This window comes from Haemaphysalis longicornis, unplaced genomic scaffold (genome assembly GCF_048455015.1).
Source record: "Haemaphysalis longicornis isolate Haplotype H1 unplaced genomic scaffold, Haemaphysalis longicornis Haplotype H1 scaffold_10, whole genome shotgun sequence".
In the NCBI taxonomy this organism is placed as follows: Eukaryota; Metazoa; Arthropoda; class Arachnida; order Ixodida; family Ixodidae; genus Haemaphysalis; species Haemaphysalis longicornis.
The window spans coordinates 103,118,870-103,137,678 of NW_027526204.1; the positions used below are offsets into that span (position 1 = coordinate 103,118,870).

At 44.6% G+C, this 18,809-nt stretch overlaps 1 protein-coding gene across 2 annotated transcripts in view; it reads right to left on the minus strand.

Moving 5' to 3' along the window:
• The window catches only part of LOC144158994 (histone-lysine N-methyltransferase SUV39H2-like), a 45,516-nt gene that overhangs the window by 15,469 nt on the left and 11,238 nt on the right, over positions 1–18,809 (minus strand). For both annotated transcript variants that reach the window (XM_077690217.1, XM_077690218.1), the window contains exons 4-8: positions 17,385–17,425; positions 17,032–17,156; positions 12,153–12,300; positions 5,689–5,904; positions 3,797–4,030 (exon numbers count right to left, since the gene is read on the minus strand). In XM_077690217.1, coding sequence (XP_077546343.1) covers positions 3,797–4,030; positions 5,689–5,904; positions 12,153–12,300; positions 17,032–17,156; positions 17,385–17,425 — 764 coding nt within the window. The remainder of the gene's footprint in view (positions 1–3,796; positions 4,031–5,688; positions 5,905–12,152; positions 12,301–17,031; positions 17,157–17,384; positions 17,426–18,809) is intronic.

Here is an 18,809-nt window from a genome sequence, read left to right on the forward strand (position 1 = left end):
CAGTTAGTTTTACAAAAACATGGGAAATTGATGACCTGACGTTTATGAAGTTTACAGCGTTTGCAGAAACAAGGCTAAAATTACTGCTGTGGTATAGTTGCACTCCCTGGTCCTTCTAGAGCACAAAGGGATAAAAGCTATTCGAGTATTTCATAGGTAGATAATGAAAATATTGCCCGAAACGAAATGGCATAACATGTTGCACAACTCTAAACATACACCCCATAGACGAAAACTGACTGCATATTTGTGCTCAGGATGTTAAAATACACTCAATGTGTAAATCTCAAGCACATAGGTTAAAAAAAATGTCCTGAAGACCAGTGTCGTCCCCCCTTAAAAAAAGGAACCCCGCCCGGGATTCAAACCCGAACGGTGTGAGAACACTCGTGTAGTCCTCCATATCACTGAGTTACGCCAACAAACACGGGGGCTGGCTAGAATAAATATACTGTCTAATCCACTTATCAGATCCAGATGCCAAGGAAATTGCATCATAACCGATAATTTTTATAAGCGGGTTGTGAAACAAAAAAACGAAACAGAGCCCGAAACATTTTATTTGCATGCAAGTGAGGTCGTACTACTACTTATTTTCAGAAAAGGAGCCATAGCCAGTCAGCTTTGTTCGCTGCAAGCGAAGCTGGTGCACATCTTTTTCAAGAGCCTCTTTATGCGAGTAAAATCGACAGTTGGACTAGTTGGTATTGACACATCGTTGAGTAGCGCCTGAAACGGCACGACAGCAGAGAAGACACATGAGAGCTAGCCATTCCGTACATGTGTGCCGTCGTGTCTTCTCTGCTGTCGTCCCATTTCAAGCGCTACTTAATGACATCTTTAGGTGCTTCATCTAGCTAAGCCAAAGGGCCTCGGCGGAAACGAAGTCCTTGAGGGACTGTATCATGCGTTGGGCCTCCGGCGAAGACAGTACCTGAGTAGGCTGTGCAACTGCATCGTCACTGTCACCACTGTCTACAGTACATATCGGCGCAACGATCGCCTCTTCAGTGAGGAACTAGGACATTTCCAAAACATCTGCCCTGAGTTCCTCTCTGCGAAAAACTCAAGGTAGTTCAAGAAGCACCCAGACAAATTCAAAGCAATGCACACGAGGCCCAAGCGAATGCACACACGAGTGAGCAGCCGCGGGGGCATAATGCAAAAGCAACAGCGCCGAGAGCGGGGTTCGAAAAAAACTGCTCTCCCGCTCCCCTCACTTCCTCGTAAGTGGCGCAGTACACTCGTTCTCTGAGGGGTGGAAGGAATGCAGGGTGCATCACAGCTCGCGGCACATGCCGTCGGCACGGAGAGTCAATGGCCGCTCACATGTTTGGTGCACGCTGTAACCAGATTCAATCGTTACATCTGATATCGCAGCACTGGAGCATTGTAATAAGCGGTTTACTTTACCATAGCAACCATACAGAAGTGGACGGTGCCATAGGCGTTCATTGTTGTACCCGATACATTGTTATGAGCGGTATCGTTAAAAGTGGACTCGACCATACATGGTATGCTGAGGCCTGCCTTGTGATACCATGCACTGCTTGGATTGCACCATTCTGAGCTACTAGTCAGGGCATTTCTTGAATAATGCTCGTACAGTAAGCTACACCATAGCTAGCCCTCTAAAATATCTGACTAGCAGCAACTGCATTCGTCTTGGCAGAAAAAGCAATCGCAAATGTGTGGTCACACTGCTGGCCAGTGTGCTAGTTCACCCTCCAAAAATGTGCTTCTCATACCTTGACTTTATGACAAAAGATTCGGGTGATTTTATTTCATTTTCACCCAGATTAACGTAGCTGACTTTTTTTCCTGCCTTGAAGTAGCCTTCCAGTTGCACAGGAATATGCAGCTTACAGCCCAGCAAAGCTAAGTTAGAGAAATGTAAGCCAATATACAGCTTGAATGTGCGCTAGTGCGGAGCTACTTTGACTTCATCGACTTCACTAAGCTTGATACAGTCAATAAACAAAATCAAGCTACGTTTTTCCAGACACAAATATTCTCTAAGGTCATTTTTAACTGAGCAAACACATTGCAACGACCCATCAGCAGCCAGCCGACTGACTCTGTTGGAGGGTCGGCGAGCCGCGCAGTAGGCGCAGTCAAGCGAAGCTGCAAGAATGAGGGTTAAACGAAATGCCATTAGAAATCAGCAAGGAGGATGCAGAGAGGACAGCACTTTAGAGTTGATTTTTCTACTAAATAAATTTGCATAAATGCACCCACAGTGTTTGAAACATGGCCTAGGGACTCCAGGCTAACCTGCACAAATAATCTCACAGTGCTTACAAACCAATTCAGTGTCCCCTTAAAAGCCAAAAGCCACTACATGAACATAATAAATAGTCTCAAAATGACTTACAAAAACAAGAAAAAATACAAGGTCCATTCCTCTTTCCAAGGAATTGGTAAGAACAAAATGACAGACGATGGTGTACCCACACACAAAGATACACATGCACGATGCATATACATGTATGTATGTAGATATAAAATTAGACTTTACGGCTACTGATAGTTAAAAAGTAAAAAGTGGCACATTAAAAAACATGGGGACCCTGTTGAGTCATGTACACTCTCGTTATAACAAAGTCGTCGGGTGATTTCAGTATATGCGATAATTTGTGTAAAACACTGACAATTTGCTCTCAATAAACTGGAGAGAGACCATAAGAATAAAGCAACTCTTTTTTAACAAAGGCTTACCGAACGCATGCACATATACGTACACAGACACTTTATATAAAAGTCAAAATTTTTTTTAACTGTGATGGCATTGTTGTCATGTATACATCATTGCGAATGTTATGACAAAATCAGCCCATGAGTTGAGTACCCATTGGATGTGGTCAGCCATTCCAGCACCCACCATTTTATTTCGTGGCCCAGGCATTTGTTATAACGCCACGTGTTTAGGGTCGTGACAGGGTACTGAAGGTACTGTGAGGGTGTCGATAATGACACTGCACCCTCTTCCACACCTTTAGACAAGGAGCCACTGCTCTGTAAAATCTATTCCCCCCTCCCCCACCCATTTTTCCACTTCAATCCCTGCCTGTTGTTGCTATGAAGGAGTATCCATCAGGCCTCTCCACCAAGCCATAACCAGTGGCAACGATGATGTGTTTTAATGCAAGCGTTTCTTCTCTACTTTATTATTTCTTACGATTAGTTTATAAAAATATTGGTCTGGCACAGTCAGCTCTTTCATCATTGTGATGAACAATCATCAGGAGGAGGTGCAAACAGCGTAACATGGTGTGCTCCTCCTGCCGGATGACACATCCACATTCTCATTAGCAAAGGGATCTTGATATTGTCTTCCATGAGTCCTGAAGTGCAATATCAAACAGACTCTTCAATAGACATGCTCCTTGCAAATCACCCTGCTACTTAATAATATGAAGAGTTGGGTTACTCGCCACTGTCTTATAAAGAGCACAACCGCAGTCCCAAGCTACCATTCCTCTCCTTGAATTCGCGAGGGGGTATGACAATGCATTTGAACATTGCACGTGCGAGTCAACAAAATTGGCCCAGGCAAAGAGTAGATTAAGAGCTTTCCAAGTCAAAAGTACAGTGGAAGCAATGAAGCAGCGGTGTTACAAGGCCATGTTGATGGGCTTTTATCCTAGCCACGGTACCTCCGTCCTCTCATTCCACTTTTCGTTCACTTCACCGCAAGGGCTGTGAAGTTCAGTTGGCTTTGCAGCAGAAGCAGTTAAAACACTCGGTCAACAAGCACAAACCACTGCAGCTGTCGTCGTGCACAATCGCAGCATACCTGGGAACCCCGCTGCAACACCCTGTTTGGGCAGCTGTCTTCACACTTGCATTTCTTGTTGCACTCAAATATCGCACTCCCTTCGGGCACAGCCAGGCAGCGTTTGGCGGTGTACCCAAATTTCACTCCGTTGTTCACCGAGCAACAGCCCTTGCTGTTCGCATAGCAGTCAGTGCAGTCACACCCAATGGGGGGATCACACGAAAAGAGCACACCAGGTCCAGGCAACAGGTCCTGCATGGGCACGCAAAGGGGCAGCGTAAAGCGCCAGCTAACTCCGTGATACGTAGCTTGCATCTCTCAACAAAAGTCTTACAAATGCACCTAAAGCTAGATAGCCTTCCTTTTTAAAACTTTTTCACACCTCTCAGCAATTTAGCACTAGTAAAATGATGCTGTTTTGTCAGTAAATAAATAAAGATACCATTTCTTTCTCCTGCTCCCCATCCATTTTTTTTTCCATATGCGAGGAGCACTCACAAAAGTAAGCCAAGCAATTCCCTATCGAGCTAACTGAGCCACACAGGTGCAGCCATCCAGTGTTCTGTTTTACTTGCCAGTCCTGTGCAATTCTGATCAGTTTGTGGACAGTCCAGTGCTACTCTCACTACAGAAATTCTATGGGCAAAAAGATACAGAGCTGCTCTGGGGCAGCCCAAAGTGGGGAAAAAAAAAAAGAGACCATCGGACAACTTACAAAAAACTACCCATGCGGTTGGCCAGCATGAATGTTCAGTGACTACCCCAGCAAAGAATGACTTTTGCCGTTTCTTGTTGCCCGAGTCCACGCTGGCAAGTTAAAAGGACCGACAGCTCTCACACTGAGCTGCACAGATGCTTTGACCACACTTGCGCACACCAAGGCAGAAGACAAGCGGAGTTCCCACTGCAACAGGGCTTGCTGCCTGTTGCAGTCACACGGCCCTAATACTGTATACTAGCTAAAGTATGCGTCATTTCTCAAAATGTGCACTCAGAAATGTACATGCACTTGTGCCTCCCTTACTGTTTCTCTCTCCCCCAAAAAAATGTTTAGACCGGCTCTGCCCTTTTAATTCCGTCAGTCACAATTTGTGCCGTCATAAACCATATCGCAAAGAAATGTATGGGCAGCAACACCACTTCTAAGCCTTTCGCGTCTCCTGCATTAACAAATAACTGCAGCTGCTACTTAAGATGGTACATGTGTATTCAATTGAACCAATGTATTCATTTGTATTCATTCACCGTACACTGTGTTTGCCCCATCTAAATCTTTTTCTATGCATTGTGTTCATTCACTGGTTGGTTTTTTTCTTTTCACAAACATGTGCCAACCGACCCAGCTCTTGACACAACTGCCCTCTACAAATGTCTGCCCGCCACAAGCTGAGCTGGCTGGGCGTGTGTACCTGTCTGAGGATTTTAGCCACTATACTCGGTTACAACGCAAGAACGGCACCACCTCATGTAGTGTATCATTCCGCCAAAGCGCCGGACCCGTGATGTCAGTGCGCGCGCGCTTTGAAAGGGGTTTGCTATGAATCCGCGATATCGTCTGTCTTGTCTCACGCAGTTTGTTTGTCGTCATTGGAGTCGTTTATAAGCATATTAAGTCCAAAAATCACGGGAACAGCTCACGCCATGTTCAAAATACCTTTAGTAACGCCCTACTTGCGCCACGCGGAGAAACATCTGGCTACGGTGATAAGGCACAGCGGCAACTTCTGGTGCTGTTCTTAAGTTGTCACCGAGTACACATGGCCACAGCAAGTGGCAGGGTAGCAAATTTCTCAGTATATGAGCACCAACAACGAGCTCTCATGAGTCAAATTAAGCAATGCCAGCTTCCGCAAGTACAAAAAGACACACACAGCCCAGGGCACTCTGGCCAGCAACAACCACCGGCTCACCTTGAGGTAGGTGAGATTTGCAGGTGGTGGCTCCAAATCAACGTTGTTCTCCACAGACAGCAGAGGCTTGTCAGGGTCCCCACCGGAAGCTGCTCGGATATACCTTTGCCATGTGCCGATCGATTCAGCCAGTTTCTGGCGCTCAAGCACTTGGGCTACGAGAGACTCCCATGACCCGAACACCCCCACGGCTTTTTCCACTGGCATGTTCAGAACCTGCGGTGTCCCAGCACAAAACATGTGTGGCCTTGCGTGTGGCACTACGGCAAATATTTGATCACCACTTCAAATCACAACGTGGATGACAATCCCTACCACCATTTTTCCCCAGTCATCCCCCTCCCAACCACGTGTAACTTTGTTTTCTCCATAATTGCCATTCTGGTTAGCAGCAACAAGCTGTAAACTGCCCATGTCTGTTCGTGCGTGCAGGCAGCACAATGCTGCCACCCCACACTGTACGGGCAGGCTACTGGGGCCAGTTTTGTGGCACAAGCTATTTCAGCAAAATAAAGCGTGCACTAAACCCAAACACTCAGCGCAACTTGGGTACTGGGCATGCCTGATATGATGCTCTGAGCTGCCCAGGGAACCCGACTGTTGGGTTCCCCAGCTCTAAGCTCTCTACTGTTTCGTTGAGCTATCCACACTCTTGTTGTAATGAGACCAGAACGAGATGCGAAACAGATACCGTCTGCCCACCTGCCTCATCGTTAGACAGTGAGAACACACCAGAAAGCAGGCACAGAAACAAGTTTAAGAATGAACTGAGAACATTCAAACGTAAACAAGGAAAAAGCATGAGATGGATAAGAGCGACAAAGGGTTGTTGGGAGAGGGTTCTCATCAACAGTAATTCCTGACAGAAGCAACAATAAAAATGACATTCACAGGCACGTGACAGAGTACCAATCAAAAAAGTACCATTAGGCTGAACTCTGGTTGAATTCTTGCGTATTCCAGCGAGTACGTGTTTATTCAGTTTTCGCCTCAGGTAGCGCAAGAAGATTCCCTTCACCAGAACCATTTTGGCACTGCAAAGGCCCAGATGAACCAAACTTCTACGCTGTCCTACCAATCAGCCTTTCAGAGGTTACACCAAAGTTGGAGACTCGCACTTTTTCACAGCGTACCCACTCAGCCAAAGAGGAATGACAGTGGCATAAAAAGAAAATCTTTGGAGGCGCTGCGGTGAGCCTACAAGCGGCACATGCAAATTACAATTCAGCCGCAACAAAGGTTTTCTGCAGCCGTCTTGGCTATGAGACATGTCACAACGGAGGGGCACAGAATTGTTGGAGCATTTTGGGATGCTTAGCATGCTTCTAAAAGCAAAGCAGCTGTGGCTGCACAGATTTGAACCCGCAACCTTCTGCACAGTATATCTCAATGCCTCAGCCATGAACCCGGCAAGGCTGGCAAGTTGCACGAAAGCTCACAACTTTGCTCTCACTGCATTGCATGTGTCCTGGTCTGGAGCAACACCTGTGGCACCATCTATCATCATCATCATCAGCCGATCTATGCCTACTGCAGGGCAAAGGCCTCTCTCATAGATCTCCAATTATCCCGGTCCTGTGCAAACTCCGACCAATCTGTCCCCGCAAACTTCTTGATCTCATCTGCCAATCTAGCATTCTGCTGCCCCCCCGCCACGCTTGCCTTCTCTAGGGATTCACTCTGTTACCATTAATGACCAACAGTTATCTTGCCTTAACATGCCCTGCCCATGCCCATTTCTTCTTAATTTCTACTAATATGTTTTAAACACACGTTTGTTTCCTGACCCACTCCGCTCTTTTAGGAGCGAAGCTCCTAAAGCCGTGGGTCTGTCCATCCCTTGTGTCTCGTGGTACGTGACCGCCTAGTTCGATGACGTCACTCGCACGTGACTGACACTATAAAAGGCAATCGCTCTTGACGCGCTTCCTCTTTCGCAACGAGTCACCGGATGGAGGAGGTGGTTGTTGACAAGGCTGCGGAGCGGAGGGCGCGCAGGGCGGCGGCAGCGCGCGCTCACCGACAGGATCCCACCGTGCGCGAAAGAGAGGCCGAAGCATCTCGTCTAGAAAGTCGCGCTTAAACCGCGCGTCGGCAGCTTCGGGCTAAGCTCGCTTGATGCGTTTTGCAGCCGCCTCGCGAGCTCTCACTGCATCGGGGTTTGCCTGCCGATACGAGCGCTTGCTTGCAGCCTCACGAACCCTACAACAACAACAAACGAACAAGAATAAAATAAAAGTTGATTTGTACAATGTACGCACACAGTCTTACGTCTTTCTTAATGATGTAATGGGCGAACTTTCACGGGAGAGTTACGGTTGCTGATGATCTCCCCCTCTCGAGCTTCGCCCCACTTATCATCATTCATTCCGTGGATATGGCGTGATTTTTTGTCCCTTAATGTAACACCTATCATATTCCGTTCCATTGCTCACTGAGTCGTCCGCAAATCAAGTTGAACCCTTTTTGTGAGCCTCCAAGTTTCTGCCCCGCAGGTGAGTACCGGTAAAATGCAGCTGTCATACACTTTCTTCTTCAGGAACAACGGTAGGCTGCCATTTATTATCTGAGAATGCCTTCCGAAGGCACTCCACGACATTCTTATCCTTCTGATTATTTCTGCCTCATGGTTGAGATCCAGGGTCACTACTTGGCCTAAGTAGATATATTAGCTTACCACTTCCCCTTGCCACCTATCTCAAACCGCTGTGCTCTCCCGAGGTTATTGAGCCTTACTTTTTCTGCATATACTAGTTTTCAGGCCCACGATTTTAGTGTGCTTGTCCAGTGCCGCAATCATGCTTTGCAATTCGTCACCGAGTTACTTAGCACCCCCTATCACTGCTGCTTTATTCACAATTGTGCCATCTGCCAGCTGCTAGGCCTGTCAGACTCAGGAGTGTGGACGCTTAAGCCAAACTTCTGATCAGCCATTTCTGTGATCGCTCCAAGTCTAATAGAGCAGCCCACACAGCAGGCATAACACTTGCCGTTCTGCTCCCAAGAGTGTGCTCCAGCAAAAGCCGCTGACGTTCTCATGCCCAACCCCACGAAGCCACCAAAGAAAGCTTGCAAGGTTGGGCGACAGCATCACTAAAGCATGGCCTTCATACGTACCTACGCAACAGAAATGCACCGCCAGACAACAGCCTCAGATGAAAAACTAGCAGGCATCAATGCAAATGCAAACCTGTATACAAACTGGAACATATTTGATTTCAGCTACATCTATTAGAATGTGGATGAGTAATTTTCTATGACCATATACGAGCCTTCACTAATCATTGCCTATCACGGCCAAAGGACACATCCCTAACACCTCAAATTAAGCCAACTACATAATGCACATCATTCAGGAAATTATTTTGTTTCTTGTCATCTCGACATTCATATTAGACATGATTGTACTATTCAAATTTTAGAGGATTAAGGAACTTTAGATAAAGCGTGACATATTCCATAAAATTTGTGGCAACATTCACAAAATCGCAATACAAGTACAAGTTCATAAATTTTACCGAAAATTTGAGAGCGTTGGCAGGTATGGTATCTGCTAACTTACCCACACCAAGCAGAGAGAGAGAGAGACAGAGAGAGAGAGAGAGAAGGCTCCTTATTAAAAAAAGCAGAGAGCTTTGCCAGCATTTGCAATTGCCTACATGTTTCTCTGCTAGGGGTCAGGGATGTAGGGAAAACAGGCCCTAGAAAGAGGTGGGCAGAAAGAGAAAAAAAAAAACACTGGCATGGCTTGACGTGCTTGATGGACTATTTTTCAGATTTTGTCGCAGAATTCACAATTTTTATGTCACCAATGTCTTACAAATAAGAAAACAAACTTTTTAGAGCCTGACGCTGCTTTGAGGGACAAGTCCATGTTCTTAGGATAGTCTTCAAAGTTACCGGCCCTTGATCTAAGCGTTCTATATCTTGGAAAAAACGAGACCTTGGTGCCAAGTAGGCCACACATTCTAATAAAATATGTTCAACGGTTTCTACAGAAGAACAGTTGTTGCAGTATGGGTTGGTTGTCAGTCGAAGATGAAAAAGGTAACTGTTGGTATAAGCCAAGTTCAGTTGTAGGCAATGACATAATGTCTCTAAGCTACGAGAGAGCTGTCTTAGAAGTCTTGATTTCAATTCCGGTTCGCAGTGCTGCTTGTGCAAGCCAGCTGTAGCACCGAGCATACCGGGATTTCCGCCAATGGGCAAAATGTGAGTGATTGAGAAGAAACATACAACTTGGTTTGTTCCCATAGGCTTATTTCATTCTATAGCCATTACATCCATCAACTTGGGCGATAAGAGCCAAGCCTTTTAGTGTGCGCTGGCAGCAGAGGTTGTAAGTCTGCACCCTGACTACCATTAACACATGCAAAATTGTGCAAAACGCTGCACCATGCTGCACTTTAAGCTTTGCTGTTGTGGGCGAATATGCAGACGTTATAGCAAGGCATGATACAAAACAGTACTATGCAACTGAACAGCATCCACAGCACCATTTCTCCAAGCTTCCCGATTGGTTATTCGTGACTAATCTCTCAAGGTTGCCAGTTTTCTATTCCTCAGGCCTCCATTCATAACGAAATATCACAATGGCACTAGTACTGGCCACAATGAAGGCAATGCAAGCAATGCCCTGGAAGGGCAAGCTCTGGCAAATGACTACATTATCAGGTATGGCAGCACCCAGAACACCGTTCTGTAGACAGTCTATAGTATCATGGTTATGGTGTTCTAGAAGAGAGAGGTGTGTCGTCTGGGGCTGGTTGGAGGGGGGGTCCATTTTGCGATTACAATTTCTGATAAGAAACTCCTGCGTAAGCATCACCCCTGGAGACTACTGCTTACCATTTGATCTCACAAGTTTTGTTTGCTCAATTCATTCTTATTTACTGCCTTAAGAAGTCTTAATTCTACATTGTATGGTATAAAGTTTTATAAAACGCCCTAAATATTTGTTCAGTTTAGTTAAGAAACTTTTAGGTGGCGCTGGCTTATGCTATTGACAATACTATTTTTCCATCGCGAACTATTTTTCCACACTGGCTTATACTACTGACAAAACTATTTTTCCATCGCGAAAAAGACCCGCGTTCTCCATTGGTTCACCCCCCGCACGACACACCTCTACCTTCTAGTACACTGCATCGTGGTGTCCGTACTTGCATGCCTCATATTACTGGCTTGCCCTCAAAACGATTCACCTCATCCTTGTGACTGTCACTGGCGACTGCACAGATAACTGCACCTGTGTAAGGTCACAGATGAGATGCAGTAGCTGTCTGTGACCTCACACAGGTTGTGAGCAAGAAGGAAACAGTACCCTCCTCTACCTCCAAGTTTGTTTAAAGCAGAATTCTTCTACTGAAATGTCTCCTCCCGCTGCAGTCCATCCCAACAGCAGCGGAGAGGTCACGCCAGTTATGGAGAGGAAACAAGCTAGAAGGAGAATGTCTATGTCTATCTGCTAGTCACTCCTATTCCACTCTCTCACCATCTGCAGATAAAAACATTTGAAACACCCTATCGAGCTTGCAAAGGTTATGGCAGTTGCCTTTAAATTCTAAAATGATGTGTCCATATTTTTCTCCTTCCATTAGAAAAAATTAATCAGCCCTTCCACTCTGAAGGACACCAGCAAATTTAAGTGTTGTCCTAAAATGACTATATATGTGCTATTCAAGCATCAAGACAAAGTGTCCGCCCCATGGAACCGCTCGAAAACTGCTCATAAGAAGAATGTTCATGATGGTTTTTACACCAACACAGTTGCTATAGTGGCGCACATTGTAACAGCGGCGAACGAGCACTACGCCGAGAAATATGAGACATCAATCACTCGACTTGAAACTTGTGGCAACCACACTAGATGAGCAATGGGCCATCCATCATAGGTTTTGACTCTTCTGCTAATGAACCTAAAAGATTGAACGCTCTTTTGCACTAGCTCTGGAGACTAGCACTAGGTCTTTACTTCGGAGAAACTTACTCCACCTTTGGGATTTCCCCTAAATCGTGTCGATTAACACCTGTCCACTTCTAGTTGTTGATCAATTCACTCTCACACTACACATGACTCCTCCTGGTTAGCTCAGTTGGTAGAGCAACTGCTCCGATTAAGCGGTGGTCCTAGGTTCGAATCCTGGACCAGGACGAGTTTTTCTGCAACTGCGAAGTTTGAGAAAGCTGTATAGCTTTCCTTTGTAGCCATACGGCTGCACTGAAATGGATGTCAAACTTTCCTTCGCAGGAACTTACTCCACGTTGAAGATTTCCCCTAAATCTGGTTGATTAACGAATTTTTTTTATCAACTCGATGGTGTACACACATGGACGCAAAAAATTTGCTGGGGTCGCCATACAGCTTCGCTTAAGAGCAGCCACCATGACTTGGCCTTGAAAAAGCTAGACTGACCAGTACTGAGGAAGCCTTGTTGGCAAACAAAAGAAACTTGACAGGGCACCTCTTTTCGCATGTCGATGAGCTTTCGCTTTTTGACGAAGCCGTTCTTTGGCAAAGTGAACCCAGTCAGCTTGGAAAGTGTGGCAACGTCAGGATCTTCGGGGTTGCAGGCAATCTGGATGGCTTTCTTCACCAAGACAAGCCTGTAGCTACATTAAAATGAGATGAGCAGAAAGAGGTGAAACAAAGTGGTGAGGTAGAGGACACTTTCATGTAAAAAACTAAGCACCGCAGTGACAATAACAAAGTGATAGCAATGATAAAGACCTGTTAAACCACATATTGGATGTTCTGGTGCTGTGATCATATAGCACGCATAGGATTTTTTTTAACTACATGAACAAAAACGCAAGAGTGTTTGGTAAAGGGGTACACAGGTCTTCGATGCAAAGAAACTCAGCAAAAGATTTTTTTGCCCTAAAGCTCTTTTTCTTGTGATCTGTTTCAGGTAATATGAATTTTTGCCATAATATCAATTTACAACACTGACAGTATTAAAAAATTTGGCAGATTGTGATCACGCGTGTGATCATGCGATCTGGGCATCGACAAAACCAATACCTTTCCTTCTCCAATTTCGATACACGATTGGTTCATATCTCGATGGTAGTTTTGCCTGAACTCAATGTAAACTTTTATAAAGTCAGTTGTTCACTGAAGTCCCTTTTTCACTCTGCGTTTATCATATATCAGTGATGTTAATGTACTAGAACAAAAGGTTTCAAACAAGACACCAGTAAAACTCAAATCAACCAGGACTGCAAAAACAAATAAAAATTAGCTGTGTCCATCCCTAGCTCAAGCAGGCCTATGAGAAAAGTTCACTAGCATTATTATTAAAAGCCACCTTCCCAGCCACCAGCTGTGGACACTACCAAAAAGAGCTTAATGAGACCCATAGACAATATGCACAAGTTTCAGATACTAACTTGGAGGTTGCAAGTTGTCTGTGTAAGCATAAACTGTGTCAAGCTGCAAAAAAAAAGTCAACTAGTCTTTTTCTTTCACATGCCACGCTATTGAATCATGTATTTAGCGCAGAATGCTGCGGCTACTTTTTTTCAAATACTATAGTAAAGCTTGACGTTGAGCTAGTTTATCGGACATAATGAAAGCTAATACAGAAACGAGAGCAGAAGAAATGTACACTTTGTCGTGAGACAGTGCTATCGCTTCATGAAGCGCACATTTGTTCTTCCACGTCCATTTTCATATTAGCCTTAAGCACACTGTCTTGAACCCAGCGGTAGTTATTTTTTTCAGCACATTTTGCTAAAATTCATTTGTTTTTATTCTGTGTGCATTGCATGCTCTTATTCTGCTAAAAACTAGCATGGTAGCATTAAATAACTTTTCCACTACTGCCTTAGCCCTACAAGTCAAGCTACACCTTTCCTGCAATCCTAAAAACCTTGCTAACATTGGCTATGTGGAAACAGTACCACTAGGATATCACGTGCAACTCATTTATAGAACTCCCTCTCTACATTTTTTCTGCTACCTAACAAACCCTTCTTTCATTAACTCTTTCGTTACAGCGGAAAAATGGCCGATTTTGGGGGCTCCCACAAAAAAATTTTTCAACTGGACACATTTAGCATTGTTATACATGAAACTGTGGTTTACAATCTGCCCTTTTAGTGCACAGCAGCAGTTTTGCGAGAAGTACAATTATTCAGAGTTCAGTTCTCAGATAAACAGAAACAAATGACAAAAAAGCATAAACACAATATAAATAGGCCATTGTACTAAGCCAACAAATTAATTCAGAAAATCTGAAATATACAAAATGCTCCTACGTCCTTTAGCTATCATTCAATACATACATCAATACCACACACCATGTTTTTGATTCCTGGAGGCCTGTCAATCTAGCAGCCTTGACGGCTGTGCCACTCAGCGAAGCAGTGACGCGACAACACAAAGCAAAGGTAAACATCACAAGTGGATCAGAACTCGTTCATTCTGCTCTGTGTCTTGGTTTCTCATAGCAGATCTCGAAACTCCTCCTCCATCCTTTTCGGCTGATGGTGTTGTACAGGATCCAGGGGCGAAAAGGGGGTGTGTCCTTGTGGCACTTCCTTGTACTCAAATATCCGTTTGATCGGAACTAAAATCCGACGATCCCACCTCGTTGCTAGAGTCATCATTGCTGCAGGGGTCAGAAAAGTCAGCAGCAGCAGCTGCCGAAGCCCCAGAGATGGTAGACAGCCTTGACGGAGCACGGCCTGAAGTGGATGCACTGCCTGCCCAACTCACAGCTATTTTGGGTTCGAATTTCGCCCGCAATGCGGCCTCCACTCTCAAAATGTAAAAAAACGAAACTGAAACTGCGTGTGATTATGTATAACTCCCTTTCTGTTCAAATGTGTGCCGATCATTGCTGCCAGTACTGGGCCAGCCACCTCGTCAAGCTGCTTGAAACAGCAGTTTTTTGTGATCGGCTCATGCTTTTTTAACAAAAGGAAAAGACGTGGTGTGTGTGAAAAAAATTGGCCGCATATCTGCTCCTTTCGTTGCAAATGTTGTCAAAAGACAAAAGTCTTTGTAGACATTTACCAAGGAAATGCCCCCCTTTGCTGTCCCGCTCACCTCTCATGATGTTCCAGTTCCGTCGCGCTCATCCCAAGGTAAACACACTAAAGGTTTGCGCAAGGCGATTTGAATTTACCACGTTCCACTGCTACAGCCCCGGTTCCTCGATGCCAGCGCTGCAGTACGGCGGAGGCGCGTGTGAATGGAGGCGGCCGACTAGAAGGTTTATAGAGCCTCGTTGCCGTGCTCCACGTGCGTTCCAAGCAGAACGTGAAACCTAGCTAGTGAAACCTTTCTTTGCTGTTGCCGCGTGATTTCTCATATGCCGCCAGGACGTGGCACGAGCTACAGCAGGCGGCGGTTTTTTGCAGTAGATGTAGAATATCATTTGCTATCGAAAAACCAAGCACCATGAATTTTTTTAATAAAGGAACACTAATATACCTTGTGTACTAATTTCCTGTCTTATATTTGCGTAATGTCTGTTCTTGTTCAACAAAGCTGACAAGTATGAACATATAAACCAGGCTTACACATTTACATTTGGCTGTGAGTATCCATTTTACTCTGGCCGGGTGGCTGAGTCGAGTCACAGACAGACAGACAGACCAAAATTTCTGGGTTCAAGTAGCCCAAGAAAGACTATCGTCTTTAAAAAAACTAAAAAAGGAGTTTCCAATAAATACACCAGATGGTGATAGTTGTCTGCAAGGCACCGTTTTGAGTTTTCGCGGGGTTTGAAGTCATCAGAGCTCCATGTCCACTGGCCTATGGCACCGTAACAAAAGAATTAAATATTTTTGCGCATGGGTAACGTCATGGCCTATGCAATTTTCACAGACCTCGATACGACAGTGCTATGTACGTCACACAAAAAAAGCATAGAAACTACATGCACTAGAAATCCTGCTAAATCAACACAAAATGCCCAAGGCATAAAAAAGACACACTGAAAGTGTGGTACAGTCGAGAAAAAGCAGAAACCCTGTCGGCAATTAAACCTTTGACATACACAAGAAACAAAACCTGTTTTCTACAAGTTGTGAGTTCAATAAATAAATACGCCTACACATTCAAGGTCTTTTAGGCCAAACATTAGCGTTGGGTTAACCAATGTTACCCGGGTACAAAGTAACACATACCGCTGTCACATGGGCCCTTTCAATCGGACTGAAGCAGCATTTTTTCCAGTGTGCTCAATGCACCATTGTTGCCAAACGGCACGTTTCAGTCCCAATTGAGAAATTGCACTTGTGTACGCCAGATGGTGCCAAAAAAAGGCATTTTGTGGCTGACATCGGGTAACCTTGCCCAGGCATAGCCGGTATCAGGCGAAGTCGCAGCCGTGACAAGGCCATCCATTTTAACATGATTGTTTGCAGAAGCGGGTGCAATGCTTTATTTAGCAGTCTGTGAGAATTTCTTTTGCGATGTCAGCTGGCATCCACCGTTTTTCCATCACATTAATTTCAACGATGATACTGCAATGTAAACTAGCGAAAACTGCTGTACTCGATACAGCCATCAGCAGCCGTGGCAACACCATTTTCGTTTTTTAAGTTAGATTGGCCCATGGTGTTGAGAGTGTACCAATGCAATTTTAAAAAAGTAAGCATACATTACTGCATAAAAATTATCGCACACTTCGATCAAGTCATTTGATGCAGTTTGTGGTGTTATCTGAAGTTGTTACCATCTATCGCAGGTGTTTCAAACATGCGGTCCATGAATTTTTTGACTGCAGCCCAGCCCGCTCATGAGTGTCTTCGTTTATTTTTTTTTAGCACACTCAATGCAGTCACCATGTGTTGAAGCATAACCGTGACACAAATATTTTATATTTCATAATCAACGTCCAGATTTGAGTCCTTCTTGAGATTGGCATCAATATGTTTTCCAAATCCTGATGCCAAATTCCATTCAAAAATGACCCAGCATATTTACAAGATGTGGGAAAGGACTTGTTTATTTCAAATGGCAGCGTTAGCACATATTTTGTTAACCCCCCCCCCTCTTTGTTTCAACTTTCTTCGCTGTCCCCGTTCTTGGGGGACTAAATTTCATGGGTGTGGCTCGCTCACTGATGTTAGTTTGAGACCCCTGGTCTGTGGCATTAGTATTCAGCGGGGACGAGAATATCACCGTTCCTTTCCGGTAATGCTTTAAAAACCTCAATCGTGCTTGGGAAACAAGGATTGGGTTATAGAGAGATCAGGCTCAACTGCGGTTGAAAGCGCCCATGTGACAAGGGTACTGGCTGATGACCGCAGTGTCATTGCAGCTAGCAAGGCAGTCACAAACCAACAAGAGGTGGCCGATGACCAGGGCCACCAAAAAGGACGAACCTTGAATTCTTTTGCACACAGCACTCTCGAACGAGGTCTGTGCAATGCTTCACACTCTCCTCACTTTCCCATGAATTGTACCGTTCGCTCCAATCTTTCCACTTGATGAGAAAAAAATAACGTCCCTGGAGTAGACAGGAAAAAAAATGCAAAGGAAAGCCTATGGGTTACTTTGGACAATTCAACAGAGAAACACCAGAAGCACCTGGCAATTTTTAGCAAGAACCCAGCTTTAAGAAACAATTTTTAGAATTATAACAGCAATACATTCACTAGGCACACATAACCTGAGCACTTACGACGTTTGGCTTGAAATGCCGAGACGCAATAGCAAACTTTGGCATTCAACGTACCTTTTCTTTCTTAATGTCCAACACTTTCTCTACTTCATACACTGCAAAAAAAGGAGAAAGAAAAGATCGTGCATTTCATTGGAGATGCCAAGGGGAATCGGCAACAGTTTTCACTGTCTCATTATTAAATTTTTCAAAATCTGTAGCTTTCGATATTGAAAGAAAACACAATAATTTAAAAGAAAGAGCAAATAACTAACATTGTGCACAAAAGTACAGTAGTGTTTACAGCTTACCTTCACTCTCAACATTCATTTAGGATTACACCTCATTAAGGACTGACAGAAGATCCTGACACTAACAGCTTTGCTATAAAATTGCAGCACAAAGGAACTTACGGAAAACTCGCACCTTATGAACAGCTCGCATGACATCCAGGGACCCAATGATCACATTTCACAAAGATTGAAACGCTCCATCAGTACAGGTACCCAAATTACAGTGCTGCAGTTGTGGCTGCACTAATAAATCCCTCTCCCATGGAACAGTAGGTAGTTGGGGGACAGGTCTAATACACCGCTTGAGAACCCTCCCTGAATGCCTCCTTAACAGCACACAAGTCACTAATGTTTCACAAGCTCATACATAGTACAGTCTACGCTCAGCACAGTGAATCCAGTAACAACAAACCTCTGGTTACAACAGGCGATTCCTGTTGGTTTGTTCAGTACCCATGCATTTTAAGTGTAACCCACTCCGGCCATAATGGACCCGGCCATAGCACTATCAGATTCAATAGACTAAATTTTGTGCGAAAATTGTTTTGACTGAATGTCAATAGCGGACTTCTGCAGTGCTGGCACCTGATTTACTTTTTCTTTGTTTCTTTTGGCGAGAAAACTACTGTCTGGCAACATTGTCAGCCTAGAACGGGTCATTAGCACAGTCAAGCCAAGCCAGCACCGGTGACCATTTTTTTGTGCGACCAGCAGCAGGGTAACTGATTTCACCATTTAATAAGCTAAGCACAATCAATGCTTTCGAACATGGCAAAAAAATAGTTCAACATTGCCAAAACTACAGGCCTGTCTAACCAGGTGGTCCGCTCTACCGTCAAGAGCAAGGACGCCAATGAAAAGCGCAACTCCGGTGAGATTGAACACCATTTTTAAATACGCTATGTGGCGCACCTGGAGGCCGAGTCTGCCCTCATCAATTTTTTGCGTAATAAAGAATTCAGGCTCGGTGAAGTTCAGCATTTATTATTCCTATGCATGCACCGCTCCTGTTCCCTTCAATGAAAAAGGCAAGGTTGTGCCACAGGTTGTGTGGAGTCCAACTGGTCTGACTTTCCATTTCACAGCCACCCTTCATCAGATTATTTCATGTCAGCTGTTTTACTGACCACGATGCGATCAATAAAAAGTGCGCAAGGTGCCTTGGAACGTCAGGCAAAGATCCGTATAGTTTGACAAACATTTTCAG